The 23,429-nt window shown below is 50.4% G+C and overlaps 1 protein-coding gene across 4 annotated transcripts in view; it reads right to left on the minus strand.

Moving 5' to 3' along the window:
- The window catches only part of TSC22D3 (TSC22 domain family member 3), a 66,545-nt gene that overhangs the window by 1,851 nt on the left and 41,265 nt on the right, over positions 1–23,429 (minus strand). For 2 of the 4 annotated variants that reach the window (XM_005902504.3, XM_070366525.1), the window contains exon 3: positions 903–954. In XM_005902504.3, coding sequence (XP_005902566.2) covers positions 903–954 — 52 coding nt within the window. Of the gene's footprint in view, positions 1–902; positions 955–1,321; positions 1,479–1,666; positions 2,047–23,429 lie in introns of those variants that run through there. The other 2 variants (XM_014480374.2, XM_005902506.3) reach the window with 2 other exon arrangements.

The following is a 23,429-nucleotide window of genomic DNA, read 5'->3' on the forward strand; positions in this document are numbered from 1 at the left end:
TTTCTAATAACTTTCAAAGCTGGCCTCTTGGGAGCCTTTTGGGTGTGACTTACGCTGGCTGGTGGTGGTTTGCTCTATCTCCATTTCCACATAAGGTCCCGCTGCTGGCCCTGATCCCAGGGAACACTGCAATGCACCCCCTACAGTCAGTCTGCTTGACACATCTTCACCAAGAGAGGAAAATGGGCTATTCTGGAGCCTCTCCCACTCCTCATAAGCCAGCATACTGAGCTGCAGCTGCTCTGCAGCCTGGCCAGACAGGACACTGGCCCTGGGGGAAGCTACCAGCATGGCCACATCCTCTCTGAAATTGGATGACTGCACTGGAGGCAGAGAACAGTGTCCTTAGGCTCTGGGGCACACAATGAAGTGGTTGCTAACTGCTCGTTGCCCCAAAGCCCTGCAGCCACTGTGGCTGCTTGATGGAATATGACCTCTACCTGGTAAGGAGAGGGAGAAGGGATTGCAGCAGTGGTGGGGGGTGCTTTGCCTCCTGTCTCCTCCCAACTCCTGACCCCAGCCCAGGCTCTGCAGAGGCACTGCAGTGTGCTTATATCCAATGAGCTCTGGCCCCTGCCAAGTGTGGGATGTAGACAAATGCAGGTGTCTGAGCTCCCTGCCCTGCCATGGGCCCAGGAGGGAGCCAGACATGGCTGTAAAGCCCTGAGATTGGAGAAGAAGGAGGAGAAGGAGGAAAGGAGAGGGCCCAGCAAGTGTGGACTGGAAATGCCCTAAAAGGTGCCATTCCTATGGGACTCTACTTAAGGCCTCTAAGGGGAGAGGAGACAGGCTGTCAGCTTCCCCATGCTCTTGGCTTTTGCACCCACCCCCTCACCACTACCCTGAGTTACATAAGCAGAAGCCAGGTCTGGGAATGACAATGACGCAGTGATGCCACTCACCATGGCCTGCTCGATCTTGTTGTCTATGGCCACCACACTGGCTCCGGAGGCACTGTCAAGACAAAAAGGAAAGCGACCACGTTACCCACTTGGTTACAGTCTTAAGTACCTGGTAGTGGTGGCCACAAGGTCCTCTCTCTGCCCCAGCTCTTCCTCTCTACCGCAGCCCTGGCCGGGAGTTTCAGGCACTTTGTCCCCAGGTCCCTCTCTGGCCCCTGCAGGAAGCTGCACCTCCCCACCCAGGCCAGCTGCCGGCCACTGCTGTCTGGAGCTCTGCGGGGAGCGGCGCGCAGGTCCGGGGGTGCACGGGCCAGCGTGGCCTGCTCGGCGACATGCAAACAATGGGGGCGCGCGGCCCAGCGAGTCGCGGGCTGCCGGCCCATTACGGCGCCGGCCCACAAGGTCCAAGGCAAACCTACCGAGCTCTGCAGCTAGCTAGGAATTCCTCCTCGGCTCAGAAGCTTCCGGCTTGCTCCCCAACGGCGCAAGGCGCGCGGCCAGCCTCCCGCCCAGCCCTGCTGCCTCTGCCTCCGGCTGTGGCAGCTCGTTCTTACGGCGCAGCGGCCGCAGGGACGCTCCGACGGCGGATCCCAGCGCGGCGGTGACCCCCCGCCCGCCCGCCCGCGTCCCCTACCTCCGCCCCTTCCCAGGATGCTGCACCGCGGGGAACGGAGGCCGCCGGCACAAGGCTCGCTCGGAGATCCCGCTCGCAGCCCAGCCCCCGCCGCCGGCGCCCGGGCTCGGGAGCTGTGGCCAGCCGTTACCTGTTATCCAGCTTAACGGAAACCACATCCCCTCCAAGCAGGGAAGAGAAGAAGGAGATGTTGAAATTGTGCAGCTGATAGACCGCCACCTCCATGGGGGTCTGATACATTTCGGTGTTCATGGCTCGGGCTGCCGGGGAGCTCTGGCCAGGCTGCGGGCTGGACTGGGCTGGGCAGGCTGGGCGGCCGCCGGTGGCTTGGCGCGCTGCGCGTGGCTGGGCTCTGCGCGTTGGGCCGGGAGCTAGGAGGGGGGCGAAGGCTGCCAAGAGGACCCAAAGCCGGGCGTGCGTTCCAGAGTTGAAGGGAAGTGACTCGAGGGGTGTCACCTAGTGTGTCACAAACTCCACGGCCGCCGGTCCAACCCAGACTCGGAGATATTTCGGCTCCTTCTTCTTTATATAGGAGGAGCCGGCTGCGTCACATGGCGTCAGGGGCCATGCAAATGAGTTGTGTACCAGGCTTTGTGGCCCAGTTAAACCACATCCCCTCCCTGAACCTTAGGCTGGGCCTGTAAACAGTTCAGCACTTTCTTGTGCCAATTGGCATCTCCAAAGAGGGCTCTGGAGATTGGTAAAAACCAAACTGGAGCTGATTTCTTAGAGAAATGAGAAGTACAAATGCCATTATAGGAGCTAGGAAGCGTTTGGTAGAGGGTGGCGCAGGTTTTAAAAGCTCTTCCTCAGATGTCAGCCAGCACACTCGCCTGTCTTTGCCATGCGATCATAGGATGCTGCCCTGGATACCCACCCTCACCACCAGTATCCTCACTCCTTCCTGCCACCTGCCTTCTTGGCCTCTCTCCTGCACACAGACTTTGTCACCTGCAGGTCCCCTCTCCCAGCCAGCTTGCCCACTGGCTTGCCCCTATCCCCAGTACCTATCCACTCACCTCATCCTCAGATGTACCTGTCCATGTACTGACACATGCACAGATCTGTGGCATGCACAGACTAGCCATTCTGCATGTGCCAGTGTGCTTGTATGGAGGACACTCTAAGTGTTTAGGAACTCAGATGAATTGGGGAACATGCACAAGGGAGCAGCTGGGGCAGGCAGGTGGCAGAGGGGATGGGGAGGAGCCAGTAGGGGAGTGGGCACTGCAGTGACCACAAGATGCCAGAAAATACTTTTTAAATTTTTTGGCCATGCCACACAACAGGTGGGATCTTAGAGTTCCCTGATCAGGGATCGAACGTACTCCCCCTGCGTTGAAAGCACATAGTCTTAACCACTGGACCACCAGGGAAGTCCCTCATGTCCTTAAAGACAAGATTTTGTTACCTTCCTAGAAACAGCTAATGACAACAAAATTATGAATCAAGGCTATATATAAACCATCCTAGGAGAGTATCTGCCCTGTGATGGGGTCCAGTCATATACAGGGTTACAGGGCACTTCATAAACAGATTCCAAGTCACAAGGAGGATGAGGTGATTGTTGCCTACTAAAAATTACACGTTTCCATCAAAATATATTTTTATTCTTTCTAGCCTCAATCTTAAAAAACAAAAAGAAACCAAACCATCAGAGGCTCGAAGTCCTTTTATCCTGCTCTTTCCTAAGTGAGGCCACCTAGTGGACAGAAGGAGAACTGCAGACAGATGGAGCAATCTAGAGAAACAAGGGACAGGTGACGCAACTGGGAGTATTATTTACACCAACTCAGGACCATAAGGAGAACATCGGGTTCCACCACATATACAATAGTTTGGATGAAGTTAGGGCCAGTACCCATGAATCAGTTTGTGATTCAGGCTATGGTCCAAAGAAATAACTTAGTGCAATCACACTATTGGAAAAGTACTAGGGGCTTCTTATCAGCAAAGGTTATTATTATTTGCTTCAGGATATTTCACCTAACCAGGTGCCTGGCACGGACACCCTGGCCAAGGCCCCAGTTAAGCCTCATCTGAAGGCCTTAATTTTCTCTAGGCTGCCAGTGCAGTTATGCCACCGAACAGCCAACATTTTTTAGTATGATGTGAAGCTCCCAATGGATAGAGTGTGTGTACTAAGTTGCTTCAGTCATGTCCCACTCTTTGCAACCCCGTGGACGGTATGTAGCCTGCCATGCTCCTCTGTCCATGGGATTTTCCGGGAAAGAATACTGGAGTGAGTTTCCATTTCCTTCTCCAGGGGATCTTCCCAACCCACAGATCAAACCTGTGTCTCTTATGTCTCCTACATTGGCAAGTGGGTTCTTTACCACTAGTACCACCTGGGAAGCCCTCCATTGGACCCCACCAGCAGTAATACATGGACAAAGATCATTCTATTCGCAAAGGACTGACAAACAGATCTACCCAAGCAAACCTACTGCACTAGCCCCGGATGGTGATTTTCTTCACCCCAGTTTGGCTGGGAGACAATCCCAATCTCAGGATATCAGGTTATCCTCAGGTCACAAACTCTCTGAACAAGGTGTTCACACTAAGCTGCGTGTAGTAGATGGAACAAAGTGCAGACTGTATTTATAGATCATCAGGAACATTATCTGAGCAAAAAAACAACAACAAAAAACCAAACCTTCTTAAATCTGGAGCTTAATTGATATTGGAATTCCCTGATATCTTAATCTGCCTTCTGTGTCACATAGCTTTCCTGGTCCAGAAAGGGTCTGAGCTGACCTTTCATTTGCTTGTAAATCTTTCTTAAACTCACTATTGCTACCCACCTCAAGATTCCAAGGGAGATGATGAAAAGAAAAAAGAGAGATAAATAAGCTAGGTCAGGAGGGAAAAAAACACCACCAGGAAAACAGGGCATAGGAGAGGAGAAAAACCGGCTCCTTCAATGGGAAGTCCCTTATATGGGGAGAGAGGCATAAAATTCCAGGTAGTTTGGGGAGGAGAAAGCAAAGAGATGAAGTTTGCTAGCGAGGCTGTGTTTGAACTGTACATTGTTGTTGTTGCTCAGTCACTAAGTCGTGTACTGTAACTGTACATTAATTATACTTCAATTAGAAATAAGCTCAGTTTGAGACCCGCTGACAATAACAGCTACCAATACACTGAACTTCGGCTATGGGCCAGATGCTGTGTTGGCTGAGTTACAAACCTGGCAGTGTAGGCGCTGTTACTGTCATTTTTACAGATGAAGAAACAGAGGGTCTGAGAGGCTACCTTGCCCAAGGTGGTGGTGCAGTGAATAAATTATAGAGCTGGGACTCCAGCCCAGGTCTTACTGACCTAGAGACCAAGTTTGTTCTTACTACACTTACTAGTGGGGCCGGGAGTTAAGTTTATTGAATGAGTGAATCAAGGCAGTTGGTGGATGTGTTGGAGGTGCCAGGAAAGTAGTGAGGGAGGAAGAAAAGGTGGGGGCAGGCCCACCTAGAAGTGTCTAGGACACTAGCAGGATGTGGGACCAGAAGAATATCCAAAGTGTCTGCTGCTAAGTTGCTTCAGTCGTGTCCAACTCTGTGCGACCCCATAGACGGCAGCCCACCAGGCTCCCCTGTCCCTGGGATTCTCCAGGCAAGAACACTGGAGTGGGTTGCCATTTCCTTCTCCAGTGCATGAAAGTGAAAAGTGAAGTCGCTCAGTCATGTCCGACTCTTCGCTACCCCATGGACTGCAGCCCACCAGGCTCCTCCATCCATGGGATTTTCCAGGCAAGAGTACTGGAGTGGGGTGCCATTGCCTTCTCCGTCCAAAGTGTCTAAATGAGGTTTATAAGAGGGCTTTGCTCACCTGCATTATTTCAAAAGGCAGCTATGCAGTCCTCAATGAAAGCCCTCTCTGTCTAGAAAACTGAAACTATGACTCCCACCAGGTGGCTCCCAGGATGGACTACACAGCGCCCCACATGATATAGGGAGTCTCAGAATAATAATCCAGTCAAACCTAAAGTCCCCAGGGCCCCACTAACTGACGCCTTTAATTAACTCTTTCCCCTCATTCCTGCTGTGCTCAGCTTTTAGAAGAATGAAACTAAGAGCAAGAAAACAAGCTCGTATCAGGGATGTAGTTTTAAAAAACAACTTGGAAAGAATGTCCCAAGTTCAGCCCACACTCAGCGGATCTCTCTCCCCTGCTCACCTCTAGTTCACCAACCGGTAGTGAGAAGCACTTTCCGTGAGGCCTCATGGCTCTCAGTTTACAAATTGTGGCTGGATCCCTGGACCCCAGGGTTTGCTAAACTAAGGCCACCAACCTAAATAAAAACTGTCCCTGTAGGAAGATTTTCAAACAGCAAGCATAAGGGAGATGTGGCGGGTAGTAGGGAGAGAGGGAGAAATTGGAGGAATCCAGAAGGCTTTCTGCTGAACCCTGAGCACACTGGAAAATTCCTCTGTCCAGAATAGCTGCACCAGACCTTGCAGTGAGTGGAAGTGTGCACTGTAGAGGGTATCTGTGATCTGATTTGATCTTTCTGAGTAAAGTGCTGATCCATGAAGCTGTCAGGATCCTTGTGCCCCGTGGACGTGGGCCCCAGGCAGGAAACAGTGGCCTAAGGATTCAACAGCACAGCCACCCCAACGTGTGTGTTTCCCGACTCCCTTTCTCCCATGCTGTGAGTTACATGACAGGCTGGACTGAAAGCCCCCCCAGTCCCAGCACACAGCTGATGAGCCGGCTCCTTTGCCGGCTCTGATCCTAGCCCTACAGCTGTGGGTTTCTGTGGTTAAACAGACACAGATGACCCTCCCCCTTCCAGGGTGACCTTCTAGATGGAGGGCAGCAGGAAAGCGAGTCAGCTCCTCAACTCCCACCATCTCAGGTGGCCCTGGAAGCCACCTGAGGCTGGATGCTGAGACACTTGTTCCCTCGGAACTGGAAGAAGTGTCTCAACATTATCACCAGTCTCTTCTACTTCAAAAGCCAGACTCTCTAGGGCTGGAGCCCCTTCCTATTTCGGGTTCCCACAGCCCAGGAAGACGGAGAGTGGCCAGTCTGGGCCACAGAACTTGTGGGCAGGATCTGAGCATGCTGCCGAGGTGTGGGGACCAGATTGGGGTGGGTGCGGTAGGTTGGGGGTGGCAAGGAGGGGGAACATCTCACTTCCCTTTTTGTCACTTGAAGCATTGTGTACCACGCAGCCCAGAGGAAACTATTTATAGGCAAGTCTTCCTTATTTTCTACAGGATATGTTCCACCCCCAAGATTCAGCCCTGTTGCCAGCAAAACACAGGGTCTTGTGTCAGGAGACACGGGAAGGTATGGGACTGGCCACCAAGGAAACGCTGAGTTAGGAGCCGGACAAGGAAATCATAAAGGCTATTGAGCACCGGAGCGCCAGCACAGTTGACGAGGTGGCTGCAAACAATCCTCCCCACTTACTCCCCTACGCACCCCCTCCGCCTGAAGCTCTGTCTACCTCTAAGTACTTACTTGTCCCTTTTTCTGAAGAGGCTGGGGGAGAAAGGAGGCTGAAATGCCATCATTTAGTTTGTCCTGGCTTCACTCTTCTCTTCTCTCTTGCCCTCAGGTTCCACGCCAGGGGTGGGAGAATACAGACAGGAAGGACGCTGCCACTTACATGGTTACTTTGGCCTCATGGAAAATCCCCAAAGTCCAGAAGGAGGGAAGCAAGAAGGAAAGACAGTGACAGACAAAGTGCCTTGTCCTCAGTGGGTCACGTGAACTGCCCCGCATGGCTGGGACCCAGAATGTCGACTCTGGGGGGCAGGAAAATGGGGAGGAATCTGTGGGCGAAGATGCAGAAGGCAGCGGTGGGCTGCAGGGAGCCCAAGGGGAACTGGGGCAGAGAGGGACACTGTCTTGGAAAAGTGGCTCTAGCAACCAATTTGGGCCAAACCTTGGCACCGAATGGTGGCAGAAGCAATGAATTGTGCCTTTCAGCTCCCTCCGGACAGGGTCCCATGTGAGCTTCACAAACAATCTCCCAGTGACACTATGGATGACAGGCAGAAGCTAAGCCCCATCTGGACAAGGCATTCCACCCTTCTGACCCTCATTCAAAGAAGCCGGAAAGGGCTCTTGTCAAATCACCTTGGTTGCCCCACCTCTGGCGTCTTACTTTGGGGGGGGGGCGCGGTTTGTGTTGGCATCTCAGCAAGACTGGAAGTATTGGCAACGATATCCAGGAATGCAGTTTAGTTCAGTGGATCTTAAATTTCATGAACCTTGTGTCAATATTTATGCTTGTCTCCCTTCTCCTTATGCCTTGCAGCTGGGACAATTTACCTCCATAATTTTTCTAAGTTCTCTTCCCATTTTCCACTGTCCCCATTACCCATCTACAAGTATGAAACAGACATTCCTGAAAAAAAAAAGAGAATGTCAAATTCACCTCAGTAAATGGAATACCCTTCTCCTCCCTCCTCCCCACACTAGTTGCCATTATCATTCAATTCAGTTCAGTTCAACTCAAATCAAAATAGATTAACACCTATTCAAAGTACAAGGCACATTTTATGGAAATTAAAAAAAAAATAAACAAACTGGTAGTACAGGTCAACAGCTGTGCTTCCTTCTACAATATCCTAGGCCTGTGGTGAACTCTGAAGTCTCCCTACTGGTTAGATCTCAGTGAAATGTTCACTTCAGGAAAAAGCCTAGGGCTTCAGGGTGCTCAGGATGGCAGTCTGGGGTTTGGGAGGGCCATACCACCATCATCACTCCATTCCCGAGAATTGGGCACACTTGTTTTCCCCCCACCCTGTCATTTGGTCCTTGTCCATCTAGACAGGGATAACAGGGGCTTCCCTGGTGGCTCAGATGGTAAAGAACCTACCTGACAATGCAGGAGACATAAGAGACTCCAGTTTGATCCCTGGGTCAGGAAGATCCCCTGGAAAAGGAAATGGCCACCCACTCTACTATTCTTGCCTGGAAAATCCCATGGACAGAAGAACCTGGTGGGCTACAGTCTATGCGGTTGCTACGAGTCAAACACGACTGAAGCCACTTAGCATGCAACAGAGCAGTCGTAAAACCTGGAATTTCCGTGGGACCTAAGGCTCCTGTGACATGGTGGTTGACAGTGCCAGGGTCCCTCACTCTGATTCCCTTCCTTTGTAAACCAAGGGAACAAAGCACAGGTCCTTAAGGGTCTCACAATTGCCAGTGTCTTCCTTCTGATAAGGGGGGATCTATGTTTAGCATGGGCAGGGTGGTCACCTCTGTCTGCCAACCTCCTGGTCTCCCTTCTTTGCCCAGCTCCTAGTGGTCTCATCCTTGTTCATATGGCCCTCCCAACTAGTGAGCATCTTCAGGTGGGCAAATAACCCCCTTCATCGTAGCCCACCTTCTGGGAATCCCTGTGCTCAACAGCCTTCCCAGAGGCTGGGAGAGGAAGCAGCAAGAACACGGCCACTCTCCGTGTTTGTTCGTCTGCACCAGCCCTCCACCAGCTTCTCTGGGCCAGGGCGACCGACACTGGCAGGGCCTCTTCCCAGCCCTTCTGCTCTATGGAGTGGCCACAAGAGCCGAAATTCCAAGGCAAGCCATTTTTTTCTGGCAGTTGCTGGGGTTACTCTGAGTGGTATGTGAAGGACTTGTGATGATTGGCAATGCTTGGAAGATGAGAACCAGGAGGATCTTGTTGGGGACGCTGAGCCAGCAGCCGAGGGGCCTGTGAAGAGGCCAGGGGCTCTGAGGTGGAGCACCTGGCTCTATTGCGGGCCCCCGCGATAGAATGGGTGACCTCTGAAGTGGTCCAGGTTCCCTGGGGAACAAAACGCTGGTAATAATGCCGGCCTCTTCAGGCGCAGGGAGGCTCCCAGGCCAGGATGGGTAAGTATTATGAGCCTCCCCGGGCTCCCACATTGTACTCCTGAGGCCCTTGCTTAACTCACAGTGGAGCTATTCACAGTAGGCTCACTTGAGGTGGCTCCTTGATCCTCTGTTGTGGGACTCTGTGGGCCTCTGGCTCTCCAGCCACCTGCCCCCCTCCCTCGGGCTTCCTGGATGGCAAGAAGGCAGCCCAGTTGAGGTGGGGCAATGGCAGGAAGGGGCAGGCTACACACTACTCTCAGAACAGAAAGAAAGGAGAGAAACAAGGCAAGCTCCTCCCTGGACAGCCCCCCTGCCCCCACCCTCCCCAGCCATGGGAACTGAGCCAGGGAGCTCAAAGGAGTGCTGGGAGACGTTAAGGAAGGCCCCCTGCCCAGGGTTTGAGAACTGCTGGCAAGGAATATACACCTTATCAGGAAGAAAGAGCAGCACAGAAGCACACGCACACACACACTTATGCAAACACCCTTTTGGCCTTTGACGAAGTCTAATTCACAGAGAGGGGCTTCCCTGGTAGCTCAGCTGGTAAAGAATCTGCCTGCAAGGGAGGAGTCCTGGGTTGGGAAGATCTGCTGGAGAGGGGATAGGCTACCCACTCCAGTATTCTTGGGCTTCCCTGGTGGCTCAGACGGTGAAGAATCCAACTGCAATGTGGGAGACCTGGGTTCGATCCCTGGGTTGGGAAGATCCCCTGCAGGAGGGCGTGGCAACACACTCCAGTATTCTTGCCTGGAGAATCCCCATGGACAGAGGAGCCTGGCAGGCTACAGTCCACAGGGTCACAAACCATCAGACACGACTGAGCAACTAAGCACAATTCACAGAGATAGGCAAGCCCAGGGTATCATTCAATCTCTGTCTCTCTCTCTCAGCTGATGCCAGCTTCCCCGTGACCCCAGAGGGGTAGTAAAGCAATAGGACATGGCAAGGTGGCAGGGCAGGATACTCTAGACCCAGCCAGAGTGTCTCAAGCCACAGCCTCTACTCTGACATCCAAGGATGACTGAGTACTGTGCAAGGGTCATGGTTGACAGGGTCTTGGGAGTGGAAGTCAGGTGGGTATAGGGGGAACCAGCTTGATACTACACACTGTCCACTGGCTGCAAGGAAGTGCTGGTGCTGCCAGGCCCACAGTTTTCAAAGAGGTCAATTACACATTCAAAGAGATAAAAACGAGCACCATTTGTGCACCATCAATCATATGAATGCCTAAGAGATGATTCCTGCAGGCTCCTCATGAGATCAGTTCTAAGGAGACCCAGTCCTGGCATAGGCATCATATGTGACTGATGGTCTGAGAAGCATGATTTGAATGGCACTGAGGAAAATTTCCCCCTCAGTCCAAGCTGTTTGCCTGACCAGACTACTGCAGTGCCTACCAACACCACCCTCCAAGTCACACCTTAGAGTTCTAATGGAATTCTTGACACTTTGAGGAATTAGGAATTTTTTTTCCCCATGCAAAAGCCCTGGGAGAGTGCCACATTCTGCCACTATCAATTACAAATATTTAAATTGGGATAAACTCAATTTTTGTATTACTTTCAACAGAGTATTCAGTGGCCGATCAGCATAAGATGAGTAAACACAGCAGGTACACCTTGCCGGTGGGCTGTGGGGAGCAAGAAACGGGTCCAGATGAGGAGAATACGAATGTCTGTGGATTGGGGAAGGTCCTTTCAGGAGATGTGGATGCAGCGCTTGTGGCTCCAGTCCACGGAACTGCTTTTGGGAATCATTGGCCTACAGGTGAAAGCCGCAACAGGGTCTACCTGAAGAGTCACCATAACGCCAGGCACCACGACCCACTTTGTATCACACACCATGATGAGGTTGAGCACTGTCGTTCAGTCGCTCAGTCATGTCCAACTCTGTGACCCCATGAACTGCAGCAGGCCAGGCTTCCTTGTCCTTCACTATCTCCCGGAGTTTGCTCAAACTTATGTCCATTGACTTGGGGATGCCATCCAACCATTCCGAGCCTAACTTCTGTTCAGTCATCTCCTTCTCTCTCCTGTTTGGCTACCTCTTTCCCTCTCACTCCTAAAAGCTTAATCAGAAAATGAATGAGAGCCACTATTAGAAAGATAACCCCAATCTGCTCTGATTTATAAGTCAACATTTGGCAAATTTGGCCTCTCCATTATGAGGAACAGATTGCTTCTGAGACACTTCCCAGCTGTTGGTGGGTACTCTTGGCCTAGGAGATCAGAGGTATGGGGGTGGGCATCAGGGCGACAAGGGAGAAGAAGAACCTGGAGAGAGGGTGAGAATGGGGAGAGGCTGCTTTTTTTCCAACAGCACAGTCTGGTCAATTAACCAGCCCTACCTCCCTTCAACAAAAGCCAGCTCTACTCCAGCCCTGTGGCTGTCACTGCCTGGTCAAACATGGATCCATTCTGAGGTTGGCTGGAGGGCTGTGACTCACTGCCCCCTCAGGAGCTTGCTGGGCTGACTATAAAGACTGGCCAGGATCTCTGCCAATGTACCCATCCCCACCCTGAGCCAAGCCTTGCTCTCCCCTGCCCCTACCACCTCATCCCATCCCATGGCTTGCTAGCGCCTGCCTGGCCAGGAAGGCGCCCTTGAGGCTCACTGACTCCCCCTCTCCCCAGGGAGAGCAGAAGGGGAATTCACTGCTCTCTGTGGTATGCATCCGGCCTGTGTTTTGGTATCTTATTTTATTTTTATGTTTAATTTACACTGCCTGCTAGGTTTGGGGCTTAAGTAAACAAAGGCTGTGTTTCCCCCAAGGCTTGGACTTCCTGGTTCTCTGTCAGCAACCAAATGACCCTTTTAACCTCTCACTCCTTGAGACAGGCAGTGTTGGGGGCGGGATTGGAAGAACAACATACTTTGCGTCAAAAGCCTGGAAATTCTTAGTGCCAGCCTGAAATACCATCCCCTCGCCCTTCTCCACGTGAATGTTAAGTCCCGAAGCTGCCTTACCAAGTACGGACTGCTTTTAAAGGGCACTGTAAGAGTGTAAGGGTAAAGCACAAGAAAAGGAAAATTCAAAGTATTCACATTGATTTTTTTCTTTTGACAGATATCTTTGTGCATGCTAACTCGCTTCAGTGATAAGCAGCTTCAGTCATGTCTGACTCTGCGTGACTCCATGGACTGTAGCCCACCAGGCTCCCCGTCCATGGCATTCTCTAGGCAAGATGGGTTGCCATGCCCTCCTCCAGGGGACCTTCCTGACCCAGGGATGGAATCCCCAAGGGTTGAATCCGCATCTTTACCACTACCGCTACCTGGAAAGCCCGATGTCTTTGTGCCATCAAGCAAAGTCAGAAAAGCTCAAGTCTTGGTGGGCGGAGCCTTGGCAGTGAGCAGCCTTAAAGGCCTATAGACGGAGCAGAGCACGCTGGGCCTGCCCAGGAAAGGCTTCCTGACAAATCTCATACATCTTAAAAAATAAGAGGAACACTGGCCCCTATGTCCTGGGATAGAGCTCTAACAGCAAAGTAACGAATCCTGGTTAACAGTTCTGACATCCTGTTATTTGCTAAAACTAATAATACCATGGCGTTTGTTGACAGAGTCGCAGAAGAACTCAAGCAAACATGGAAACTGAGTAATGGCCAAGTGTAGACAATTACTAACTCAGCAGTTGAGAAGACGGAGTTTCTCAGACACTCCTTGGACCTCTTGGGGCAGCGGGGCCTGAGCACAGTTGGGAGACAATCCAGACGCATCTGTCATCTTGCTGGGTGATTTCTCGGAGTTGAGTCTTCAGACAGAGTAATAACAAGAAGAAGTGAGAGGGACTCTACCAGTGCGCATGGCAGGGGAGGGGCTCCCTGAGAAACACGGCTCTAGCACCTATTTATTTTTTTTATGAGGCATTTATAAGAATGGCCTTTTTTTAAAATATAAATGTATTTATTTTAATTGGAGGCTAATTACTTTACAATATTGTATTGGTTTTGCCATACATCAACATGAATCTGCCACGGGTGCACACATGTTCCCCATCCTGAACCCCCCTCCCACCTCCCTCCCCACACCATCCCTCTGGGTCATCCCAGTGCACCAGCCCTGAGCATCCTGTATCCTGCATTGAACCTGGACTGGCGATTCGTTTCTTATATGATATTATACATGTTTCAATGCCATTCTCCTAAATTATCCCCCCCTCCCTCTCCCACAGAGTCCAAAAGACTGTTCTATACATCTGTGTCTCTTTTGCTGTCTTGCATACAGGGTTATTGTGACCATCTTTCTAAATTCCATATATATGCATTAGTATACTGTATTGGTGTTTTTCTTTCTGGCTTACTTCACTCTGTATAATAGGCTCCAGTTTCATCCACCTCATTAGAACTGATTCAAATGTATTCTTTTTAATGGCTGAGTAATACTCCATTGTGTATATGTACCACTGCTTTCTTATCCATTCATCTGCTGATGGACATCTAGGTTGCTTCCATGTCCTGGCTATTATAAACAGTGCTGCGATGAACATTGGGGTACACATGTCTCTTTCCATTCTGGTTTCCTCGGTGTGTATGCCCAACAGTGGGATTGCTAGGTCGTATGGGAGTTCTAGTTCCAGTTTTTTAAGGAATCTCCACACTGTTCTCCATAGTGGCTGTACTAGTTTGCATTCCCACCAACAGTATAAGAATGTTCCCTTTTCTCCACACCCTCTCCAGCATTTATTGCTTGTAGACTTTTGGATTGCAGCCATTCTGACTAGCGTGAGATGGTACCTCATTGTGGTTTTGATTTGCATTTCTCTGATAATGAGTGATGTTGAGCATCTTTTCATGTGTTTGTTAGCCATCTGTATGTCTTCTTTGGAGAAATGTCTGTTTAGTTCTTTGGCCCATTTTTTGATTGGGTCGTTTATTTTTCTGGAATTGAGCTGCAGGAGTTGCTTGTATATTTTTGAGATTGATTCTTTGTCAGTTGCTTCGTTTGCTATTATTTTATCCCATTTTGAAGGCTGTCTTTTCACCTTGCTTATAGTTTCCTTTGTTGTGCAGAAGCTTTTAATTTTAATTAGGTCCCATTTATTTTTGCTTTTATTTCCAATATTCTGGGAGGTGGGTCATAGAGGATCCTGCTGTGATTTATGTCAGAGAGTGTTTTGCCTATGTTCTCCTCTAGGAGTTCTGTGGTTTCTGGTCTTACATTTAGATCTTTAATCCATTTTGAGTTTATTTTTGTGTATGGTGTTAGAAAGTGTTCTAGTTTCATTCTTTTACAAGTGGTTGACCAGTTTTCCCAGTACCATTTGTCAAAGAGATTGTCTTTTCTCCATTGTATATTCTTGCCTCCTTTGTCAAACATAAGGTGTCCCATAGGTACGTGGATTTATCTCTGGGGTTTCGATTTTGTTCCATTGATCTATATTTCTGTCTTTGTCTAGCACCCATTTTAAATGAACTTGGTCAAGTAGGAAGAAAACATATCAGAAGGCCAGAGGTTTTTTTCCACCTTAACCCTAGACCCCCTGGACACTTAGAAGGCTTCTAAATATGAAGGGCCATGTGAATGGGGGGTAAGGGCCCTGTCCCCAAACACTGCTGGTAAAATGGCTCACCATATGAGCAGCCTTATCACTGCTCTTTCAAAGTCTAGCATTTCTAATTTCCTGTCCAGTTCCAGTTTGTTGCTTCCATGGTTTCACAAGTTGTGGCTACTGCCTATGGGGAGGGGGATAGTGTGAGTGACTGATGTTCAAAAGGGTATCAGCAAGTAAAATGTAGTCTCTTGAAGGTCTTAGCAATTCTTTCCTACATGGACGACTTATAACCTGCATACAGTTTTGGCATTGAGAGTCTCTCTCCAGGCAAGAACACTAGAGTGGGTTGCCATTTCCTTCTCCAAGTGATCTTCCCGATCCAGGGATCAGATCTGCGTCTCCTGCACTGCAGGCATATTCTTTACTACTGAGCCACCAAGAAAGCCCCAAATGGCACCAGCAATCAGTAATCACTTTTAGTCTTTCAAGCAGGACTAAAGGCACAGCCAGATAAGAACATGTCCACCAGAAGTGGGCAGTGCATACGTTCTCAAGTGAGCAGTGACTGGCTTTCTAGACTAGAATAAAAGCTCTTTGAGGGCAGGGGCTTATCTTATTCATCACTGTATCCCTCAGAGTTTGGCCCAGTGCCTGGCACACAGCCTCAATGCCATACACCTGTGCTTAATAAGTAAACAGAAGGTTTAGATAAGTATTTGAACTTGGTTCATGGCCCCCACAGGGAAGAACTATAGGCAAATTCATGAATTTGCTTCCTGTTAATATTTTAATTTGGTGACAATCATTGTCAGAGAGCAACTCTACAGTTAAAAACACGAAAGACCTGTGAAAATCAAACATACTTGGGAAACCCAACCCAAACACAATCTAAGTGGCCACTAATGACCTGGAATCAAGGCCTGACCTCTTCAATAAAAAGGATAATTCATCCATGTGTGCGTGCCTGGCTCTGTGCAAATGCTGGGACTTTGGTCACTTTCCATCTTTAGCTGGAGGAGCTTGGTCAGTTGGGAACAGGGCACCCACAGGGAGCACTAGAGGGTGATGAAGCCTGGGAGGAGGACAGCCAAGTCTCAGCTGGCAGTAACATCAAAGAGGGATTTCAGGCTAGCAGGCCTGATTCTGAGTGAGTGACAGCCATATAACTGGAATGATGGTGCAGTGGGCTGGGGGTGCAGGTAAAAAACCAATCCTGATTAAAAATACTCTGATGTCTGCCAACATAGAGGAAATTCTCACCACTAATGTCACCCTTGGCTTTGAAGTCTTGAGGATCCCTGTTGAAATGAAAAGTCTTTCTCAGAAGGGAAACGTTTGTTTTTCTCAGGGAAGAACATGATGACCTGCTCAGTGTGGTCTGAATATACTTCCTTTATTTGGAGTACTAAGTTGACTATTGAAAATGAGTTGGGGGGCTTCTGGGATTAGTGACCCAGGCTGACTAAGTATAGACTGGGCCTGAGGTGAGGCCTTACAATGGGTCCTGGCTAACTGGTGGCCTTGAGCTTTCAGGGAACAGGCAAATATGCCCAAACATTCCTGAATTCACTGTAAATAAACCAAACTACCTGAGTGGGCACATCTGAATAGCAGACTTTATGACAAAGGAGTTTGTTTTCTCCTGCTCTTCTTGGTAAACACAAGCAAAGTGTTCTGCAGAGGCCATGAGGAGCAATCATATATATGTCTAAGCCCTACTGGGAATATTTCTTTTCAGCGCTCCTTGTGCAGGTAACCTGGTTTGCATGCTCATCAAAGAATCCTCCCTGGAAATCTCCTCCTCAGGTCCTACCAACTCACTGATAAATTGACACAGGTGAGAAACTGACCCCCAGGAAAGCTCTGTGACTGATAAGGGGTACATGGGTTCTCCTTCCCTGGGGTAATTTCTTTTTTACCAAGAGCCTCCTGTTAACCCCAGGGAATGAGTCCAGTGCAGGGAATGCCAGGCAGGAGGTCAGGTTGCTGGGGGAGCTTTCTTTGGCCATTTTCTGCCACTCTCTGTTGGCAGCTGTCTTCTCTGCCTGTGTAGCAGGCGGCCCTGGCGGCAGACACAATACTCACACCAGAGCTGGCCAGGGCAGCCCTTGCCCCTCAGCACCCCTCCTTCTTGCCCTTGTAAAACTGGCAAAACCTCAGCCCCAGAATCCCACTCTAGTTTGACCAGGCGATGGCCAACTGCCTGATACCAGGCAGAGTTGGGCTGATGGAGGGAGGCAGGGGAGTTGGGCTGGGCAGCAACCCCCCCCCAACCCCTGTGGCTCTGTTGTGAGGTGCTGACAGCTGGGAGAGGACCTGAAACCAGTTAGCTTGGGGCTCCCAGCCAGCAGTGTATTTTCATCTTGTTTTGACTGGGACTGTCCTCCTCTATGTAAACACGTCCATATCAAGAGGAAGAAAATGTAGAACAGCTTAAAATAGGTGGGTGGAACGCATCCCACCCATGAATCACCAGCTCAGGGAATGCCCTGCAGGTGGGCCTTGCTTTAAGCAAACCTGACATATGAAAACCTCAATTCAGCAAGAGGGCAGGGATGCGCAGCTGTTAGGTCTTGACCTATCTCTGGGAGATCTCACAGCCACATCTGGTCCAAATAATAACATCAGTAGTTCCCATGTACTGATTGCTTAGCAGGCGCTGTGCTAAGATTATATCCATTAGCCTTTTGAACCTTGTCAATAGCTATGGATAGTTGACAGTAGTAGGAATTAGGCATCAGATTATCTCAGGCCCATTTTGTGGATGAGGAAACTGAGGCTCAGACAGGTTTCAGTGACTGTGCTATGTGCTAAGTCGCTTCAGTTGTGTGCGACTCTTTGAGACCCTATGGACTGTAGCCTGCTAGACTCCTCTGTCCATGGGATTCTGCAGGTAAGAATCCTGGAGTGGGTTGCCATGCCCTCCTCCAGGGGATCTTCCCAAGGATCGAACCTGCATCTTCTGCATTGGCAGGTGGGTTCTTTACACTAGTGCCATCTGGGAAGCCCCAGGATAGTTGGTAGTAGGAATAGGGTACTGTATTATCTTAGGCCCATTTTGTGGATGAGGAAATCGAGGCTCAGACAGGTTTAAGTGACTAGCCTAGGGTTACCCAGCCAGCAGCTGCAGAGGCAAGACATGACCCTTTGGTGTGTGATTCTAAACTCCAGGCTGTCTTTGGCTGGGGATTTCACCTTGTTTTGAGATTTCTAAGCAGGGCTGCATTCTAGGCATGAATGCCCATTTACACTGAACCCCCTTCATCACAGTTTGCAAGGGAACTATTAATAGGCCTTTATCAGGGTTAGGGTGGGGAAGCCCCCAGATTGGGGCTGGTTCTTTCCACTGACTAAAAGACTCTCATGGGGAGGGGGGCCCTACCAGCATGCCAGGATGGGATGGATCTGCATTTCAACTCAGGCCTGGCAGACTGGTTAAGGCAGCAGTCCCCAACCTTTTTGGCACCAAGGATCGATTTCATGGGAGACCATTTTTCCATGGACTGGGGGTTGGGGGATGGTTTCGGGATGATTCAAGCACATTACATTTATCGTGCCCTTCATTTCTAATCTGATGCTGCCAGTGATCTGAAAGGAGGACCAGTCCACAGCACAGAGGTTGGAGAACCCCAGGGTTAAGGGCAACTGCTTGACCGGACACAGGGAAGGCCCCTTCTAATTGCAAATCAGTACAAACTACTCCCACAGCAGGCTGGGGCAGGGACAAAAGACTCAATATAATCCAAGTAGAAGGAAAGACCAATTGTAAACACATATTTTTGAAACAAAATGTCACTGGTCAGTGTTGATGTTGGTGCAGGGCTGGCCTCCAGGCTAAACTGTGAAGGAGGAGCCTGTGTTTAGAACCTTCCAGCTTCCTTTTCAGGTACCTTCCTCCTGCCTGTCCCTGCAAGTGACCTGTGCCCTCCTGCTGCCTAGGGTTCCATGGGGCCCCTCACTGACGTTTGGAGGCGCCCTGCCCCACCTAGCAATGCCCCCTTTAAGGGCACAGTTGTTCTCCCTTCCTGTAACGATATGCACCCAGCCTCTCCTGAATGACAAATTGGGGAAATGTGTTTGTGTAAATGGCAGGTAATGGCTTAACAGGTTTTCCCCAGATCATGGGGCTCTAACCCTTAGATTTCAGTTAGTCGTACAATTTTACACGTGGATGGGGACCTGGGGGTGGGGAGGGAACAAGCTAGAGGGGTCACAACAGTGGGAGAGGGGAAATTGCTCATCGGTGATCTTCAAGTCCTGACAAGTAGGCCATGTGCAACTCTGACTATAGGTTAAGTCTGGGTCTGCATAGAGGGATAAGCACTCTGCCCTTACACTCACTGTATTCTTTCCAGAGTATTGTGGACAGGGCACTGGGGTAACAGTCAGGAGACCAGAGTCTGGTGTGGTTTTGCCCCTGGCTGCCAGAACAACACTGGAAATGTTTCATAACCACTCTGGGCCCCAGTTTCCCCTAAATGCAAAATGAGAGGCTTGAGACTACAAATGTACAGTACTTTAGGTGCTTATTTGATGAATGATACCCCCATTTAGGAGGCTTCCCCAGTGGCACTAGTGGTAAGGAACCTGCCTACCAATACAGGGGACATAAGAGATGAGGGTTCAACCCCTGGCTCGAGAAGACCCCCTAGAGGAGGGCATGGCAACCCATTCCAGTATTCTTGCCTGGAGAATCCCATGGACAGAGGACCCTGGCAGAGTACAGTCTGTGGGGTCGCACAGAGTCAGACACGACTGAAGTGACTTAGTACACACACATGCACCTTCATTTAGACCTGAGAGCTCCATGAAGCTACATACCAAGGGCCTATAACAGTGTCTGGCACGTAGTAAGTGCTCAACAAATGGAATAATTGAAGGAAGGGAGGAAGGAAAGAATGGCAAAAGTACTTCTAAGGTTGCTGCCAGTTCCAGCTTTGATGTCCTCAAATGCAGCTCTTTACAGTTGTGCCTTTGAGTGGAGAGGCCCAGGCCAAGGGCTGAGTGAGGCCTCCAGGCGCTTGCCCTCAGGACCAGAGGGTACAGGGGCAGTCTGCACTGTGGAAGGGCAGCCTCTGGGACCAAAGGCAGCTGGGAAGAGCTTCCAGGAGGCCCAGGAGGCTTTTAGGATGTTGGATGGGGGCGGTAGTGAGGAATGTAGGAAGGGCAGGGTCGGTCAGGAAGAATCAGGAGAGTAACTTTTACACAGTTTTCTGTAAAACGGGAAGCCGAGATAACAGAGACTTGATGGGTGTCTGGGCTGAGGTAGGAAAAGTGCCGAGTTGCAATGGTGACTCAAGGTCAGGAGCTGGAATGGGGCCCGGAGCTCTCAAGCCTCTGCTCACCCCCTTGGGACGGGCCCCTGGCTCCAGGCCAGCTCCCTGAATAGCTCTCCCACCCCCACTCACCCCTCCACCATTCTAGCTTCTCAGGCCAACCTGCTTCCCTAACCAACCGACCAGTGGCTGCCCTCTCCCTCTCCCCCAAGGTGACGTGAAGTCCACCCCCAACCTCCCTCTGGAGGCAGATTTGCTGCTCCTTCTCACATCGCCTGCATTCACACTCTGACGCAACTCCTCCCCTTCTTTCGCAAAACAGGTGCATTCGCCAGGCTGCCTCTCCTCCTCTCCCTTCCCCTCCTAACATCCCCCTGCTCTCCCCCTCAACCCCACTCCATGGCCAGGGCCCTCTCCTAGGAATATTCATGTGTCCCCACTCTCCACCAGCACCCTTTCACGTTTTAACAGGACCCACAGTTTCAATCCACAAGAATGAGTCTTTAAGAGTGAAATTTCAGGTATTAGTGAGTGGAGAGAGAGAGAGAGAGAAAGAGAGAGAGAGAGAGATTGATTGATGGGGCAGGGGTCTCTTCCGGAATTCCTGGTATGACATGCCATCCTCTGGATGCTTCTTAGACTAATTCTGTCTTTTGCTGCCCTTGGAGTTGGGAGACCAGAGTTCTGGTCCCATCTCTGCCACTAAAACTGTTTGTGTGACCTTGGGCAAGTCACTTAATCTCACTGAGTCTCAGTTTCTTCATCTGTCAAATGGAAGTAATTACCCCTGCCCTACCCTTGCCACCCTCAACAGAGGTGTTATGAAAATTAAAGGAGATGTGTGTGTGTGTGTGTGTGTGTGTGTGTGTTGGGGTGGTGGGGGAGCTAACTCCAAAGCCTGGGACAAGTATCGGGGTTATGTCTCCCCGCTGCTATGTTTGAAGGACTCATGCAGGTTACATGGTAAAGCCCTTTTTTACAGAAATGCCAGTGTGCCTTTGGCCTGCCCCTTTCCCCTGCTTCTCCTCCAGGGCTTGGGTCTTTGCCAAATCTGGTCTCCTGTGCACCTCCGCCCAGCTTCGAGAACATCTCCTGCCCCGCCCCCATACCCCTCACCACCCATCCAGTTGCCCTCAGGCCTTCCTTCACCATCCAAGGGCCTCTTGCTCCATTCTCCCCTTCTCTCGCAGCCCAGTGCTCAGGGCCATCCCTTTGCCGAATGACCCTGCTCTCCTGGCGTGACCTCAGCCCATCCCCATCAAAGCTTTGAAGGGTAAGGACTCTGGGGTGGGGGTAATGACTGAACTTGACGATTCGATATAGAGGCTGAGCACAACACGGAACACCCAGCATGCGTTCCAGAAACGCATCATTGTTTGGTTGCCTGTGCTGGGGGAGACCTGGGGGTGGAGGCAGCTTCAGGGCCCCTGACAGCTCACCAGACAGAAGGTTGCTCCACTTCTAGATCTACGGGGCCCTGCCTGCATGCTCTTCCCACCCATCTTCCCCTTCACCTCTCAACCCAGAGAATGGGCTGGGCTCTTTCATCTCCAGGACCTGCATGCTAGAATGTGATTTCAGGCCTCCCTGGCCTACTGCCACTGTGTTTCTCTGGTGACCCCACCTTTCCCTCAGGGACAAGAGGCTGAGAGCAGTTTGGAGCACCCTCTGAATTTCCCAGCATAAGCAATCACCTCCCTCTCAAGGCCACACCTAGGAGTCTTCTCACCTGAGGAAAATCTGGGTTTTCCTCTGCAGATGTGGGGGCTCTTGGGCTTTTCCCCTTGACTGGAATGTTTCTTGGACTGGCAAATACTGGAGAGGGTTCCTCCCAAACTGCGGGGGCAAACCCTTCCCTTCTATCCCTCAGGGCTATTGTAACCCTCCTCTCCCCAAAGGAGGAAATTAGAAGCAAAAGGTGACCTTGCTAGGCCTTGGCAGGGAATCGGTGACAGGGTGGCAACACACAGCCTCATTTTGTTGGCCTCTGCCACCTGTCTCCCTCCCTCCGCCCACTGCCGGGGCCCCACGTTGGCAGGCAAGTCAGGAGGAGGTGGGACTCTCTGGACAGGCCACCCAGGAAAGCTGGTCTCATATTGGAGGTGACAAAGTTGGTTTCAGAGCCCAGTGGCTGAAGTGGTGGCAGGATTCTGAGGCAAGTCAGAGGAGAAGGAAGTTGATAGTGCAGAGTGTGGGTCCTTGGTGGGAGTGGGAGACTGGTAAGAAAGACCACTACCCTCACATTTGTTAAACCAGTCACTGTAAGAGTAATGATAATAACCACAGCTACTAGTTATTGCAAGTGTATTATGTGCGAGGCACAGCGCCAAGCACTTCTTGTGCATTTTTTCACTTACTCCTCACAATAACTTTATGTAAAAAAAATTATTTTTTTTTCAGATGACAAATAAGGAAATAGAAACTCAGGGAGGTTGTGACCAGCCCAAAGTCACTCAGCTGGAGCTGCTTATCTGAGGACCTAATTGACTCTGAAACACCCCTTCTTCACCCCTACCCAGCCCTCACCGCCCTTGCCCCCAGCGTGAGCTCTGCAGCCAAAGGGCATACCAGGCACTCTTCAGCAGGTTTTTGCCTCCAAAGGTGCTGAGAGCCTCAGTCACCTGGAACTGATTTTTCTTCGCTCCATTCCCTTCTCCCCCACACCACTAAGAAGCTAACAATTCCAATCTGGCATTTGTTTAAGAGCATCCAGGAGGCTCAGTGGTAAAGAACCCACCTGCCAATGCAGGAGACATAAGAGATATAAGAGATGCAGGTTCGGTCCCTGGGTCAGGAAGATCTCCTGGAGGAGGGCATGGCAACCCACTCCAGTATTCTGGCCTGGAAAACCCCATAGACAGAGGAACCTGGCGGGCTACAGTCCATGGGTTGCAAAGAGTCAGGCACTACCGAAACAACTTAGCACACAATCCAGTGAATGGGACAGGGGTCATGCATGAGTACTGGGCTTTGAAGGGATCGGTGATGTATAAAATCAAACTCCCTAACTAATCCTTCCCCTCTGTGCACACCACCCCACTCCTGCCTGGAAACCATAAAGTTGTTTTGAATATAACTTCATTTGAATCATTCTTTTTTAGAAGATATAGTTAGGGAGTTGGGGATGGACGTGTGCACACTGCTATATTTAAGATGGATAACCAATAAGGTCCTACTCTATAGCAAGGAACTCTGCTTGATGTTATGTGGCCGCCTAGATGGGAGGGGAGTTTAGGGGAGAATGGATACATGTGTACGTATGGCTGAGTTCCTCTGCTGTCCACCTGAAACTATCACAGCATTGTTTAATC

Source organism: Bos mutus, chromosome X, assembly GCF_027580195.1.
Source record: "Bos mutus isolate GX-2022 chromosome X, NWIPB_WYAK_1.1, whole genome shotgun sequence".
Classification (NCBI taxonomy): domain Eukaryota; kingdom Metazoa; phylum Chordata; class Mammalia; order Artiodactyla; family Bovidae; genus Bos; species Bos mutus.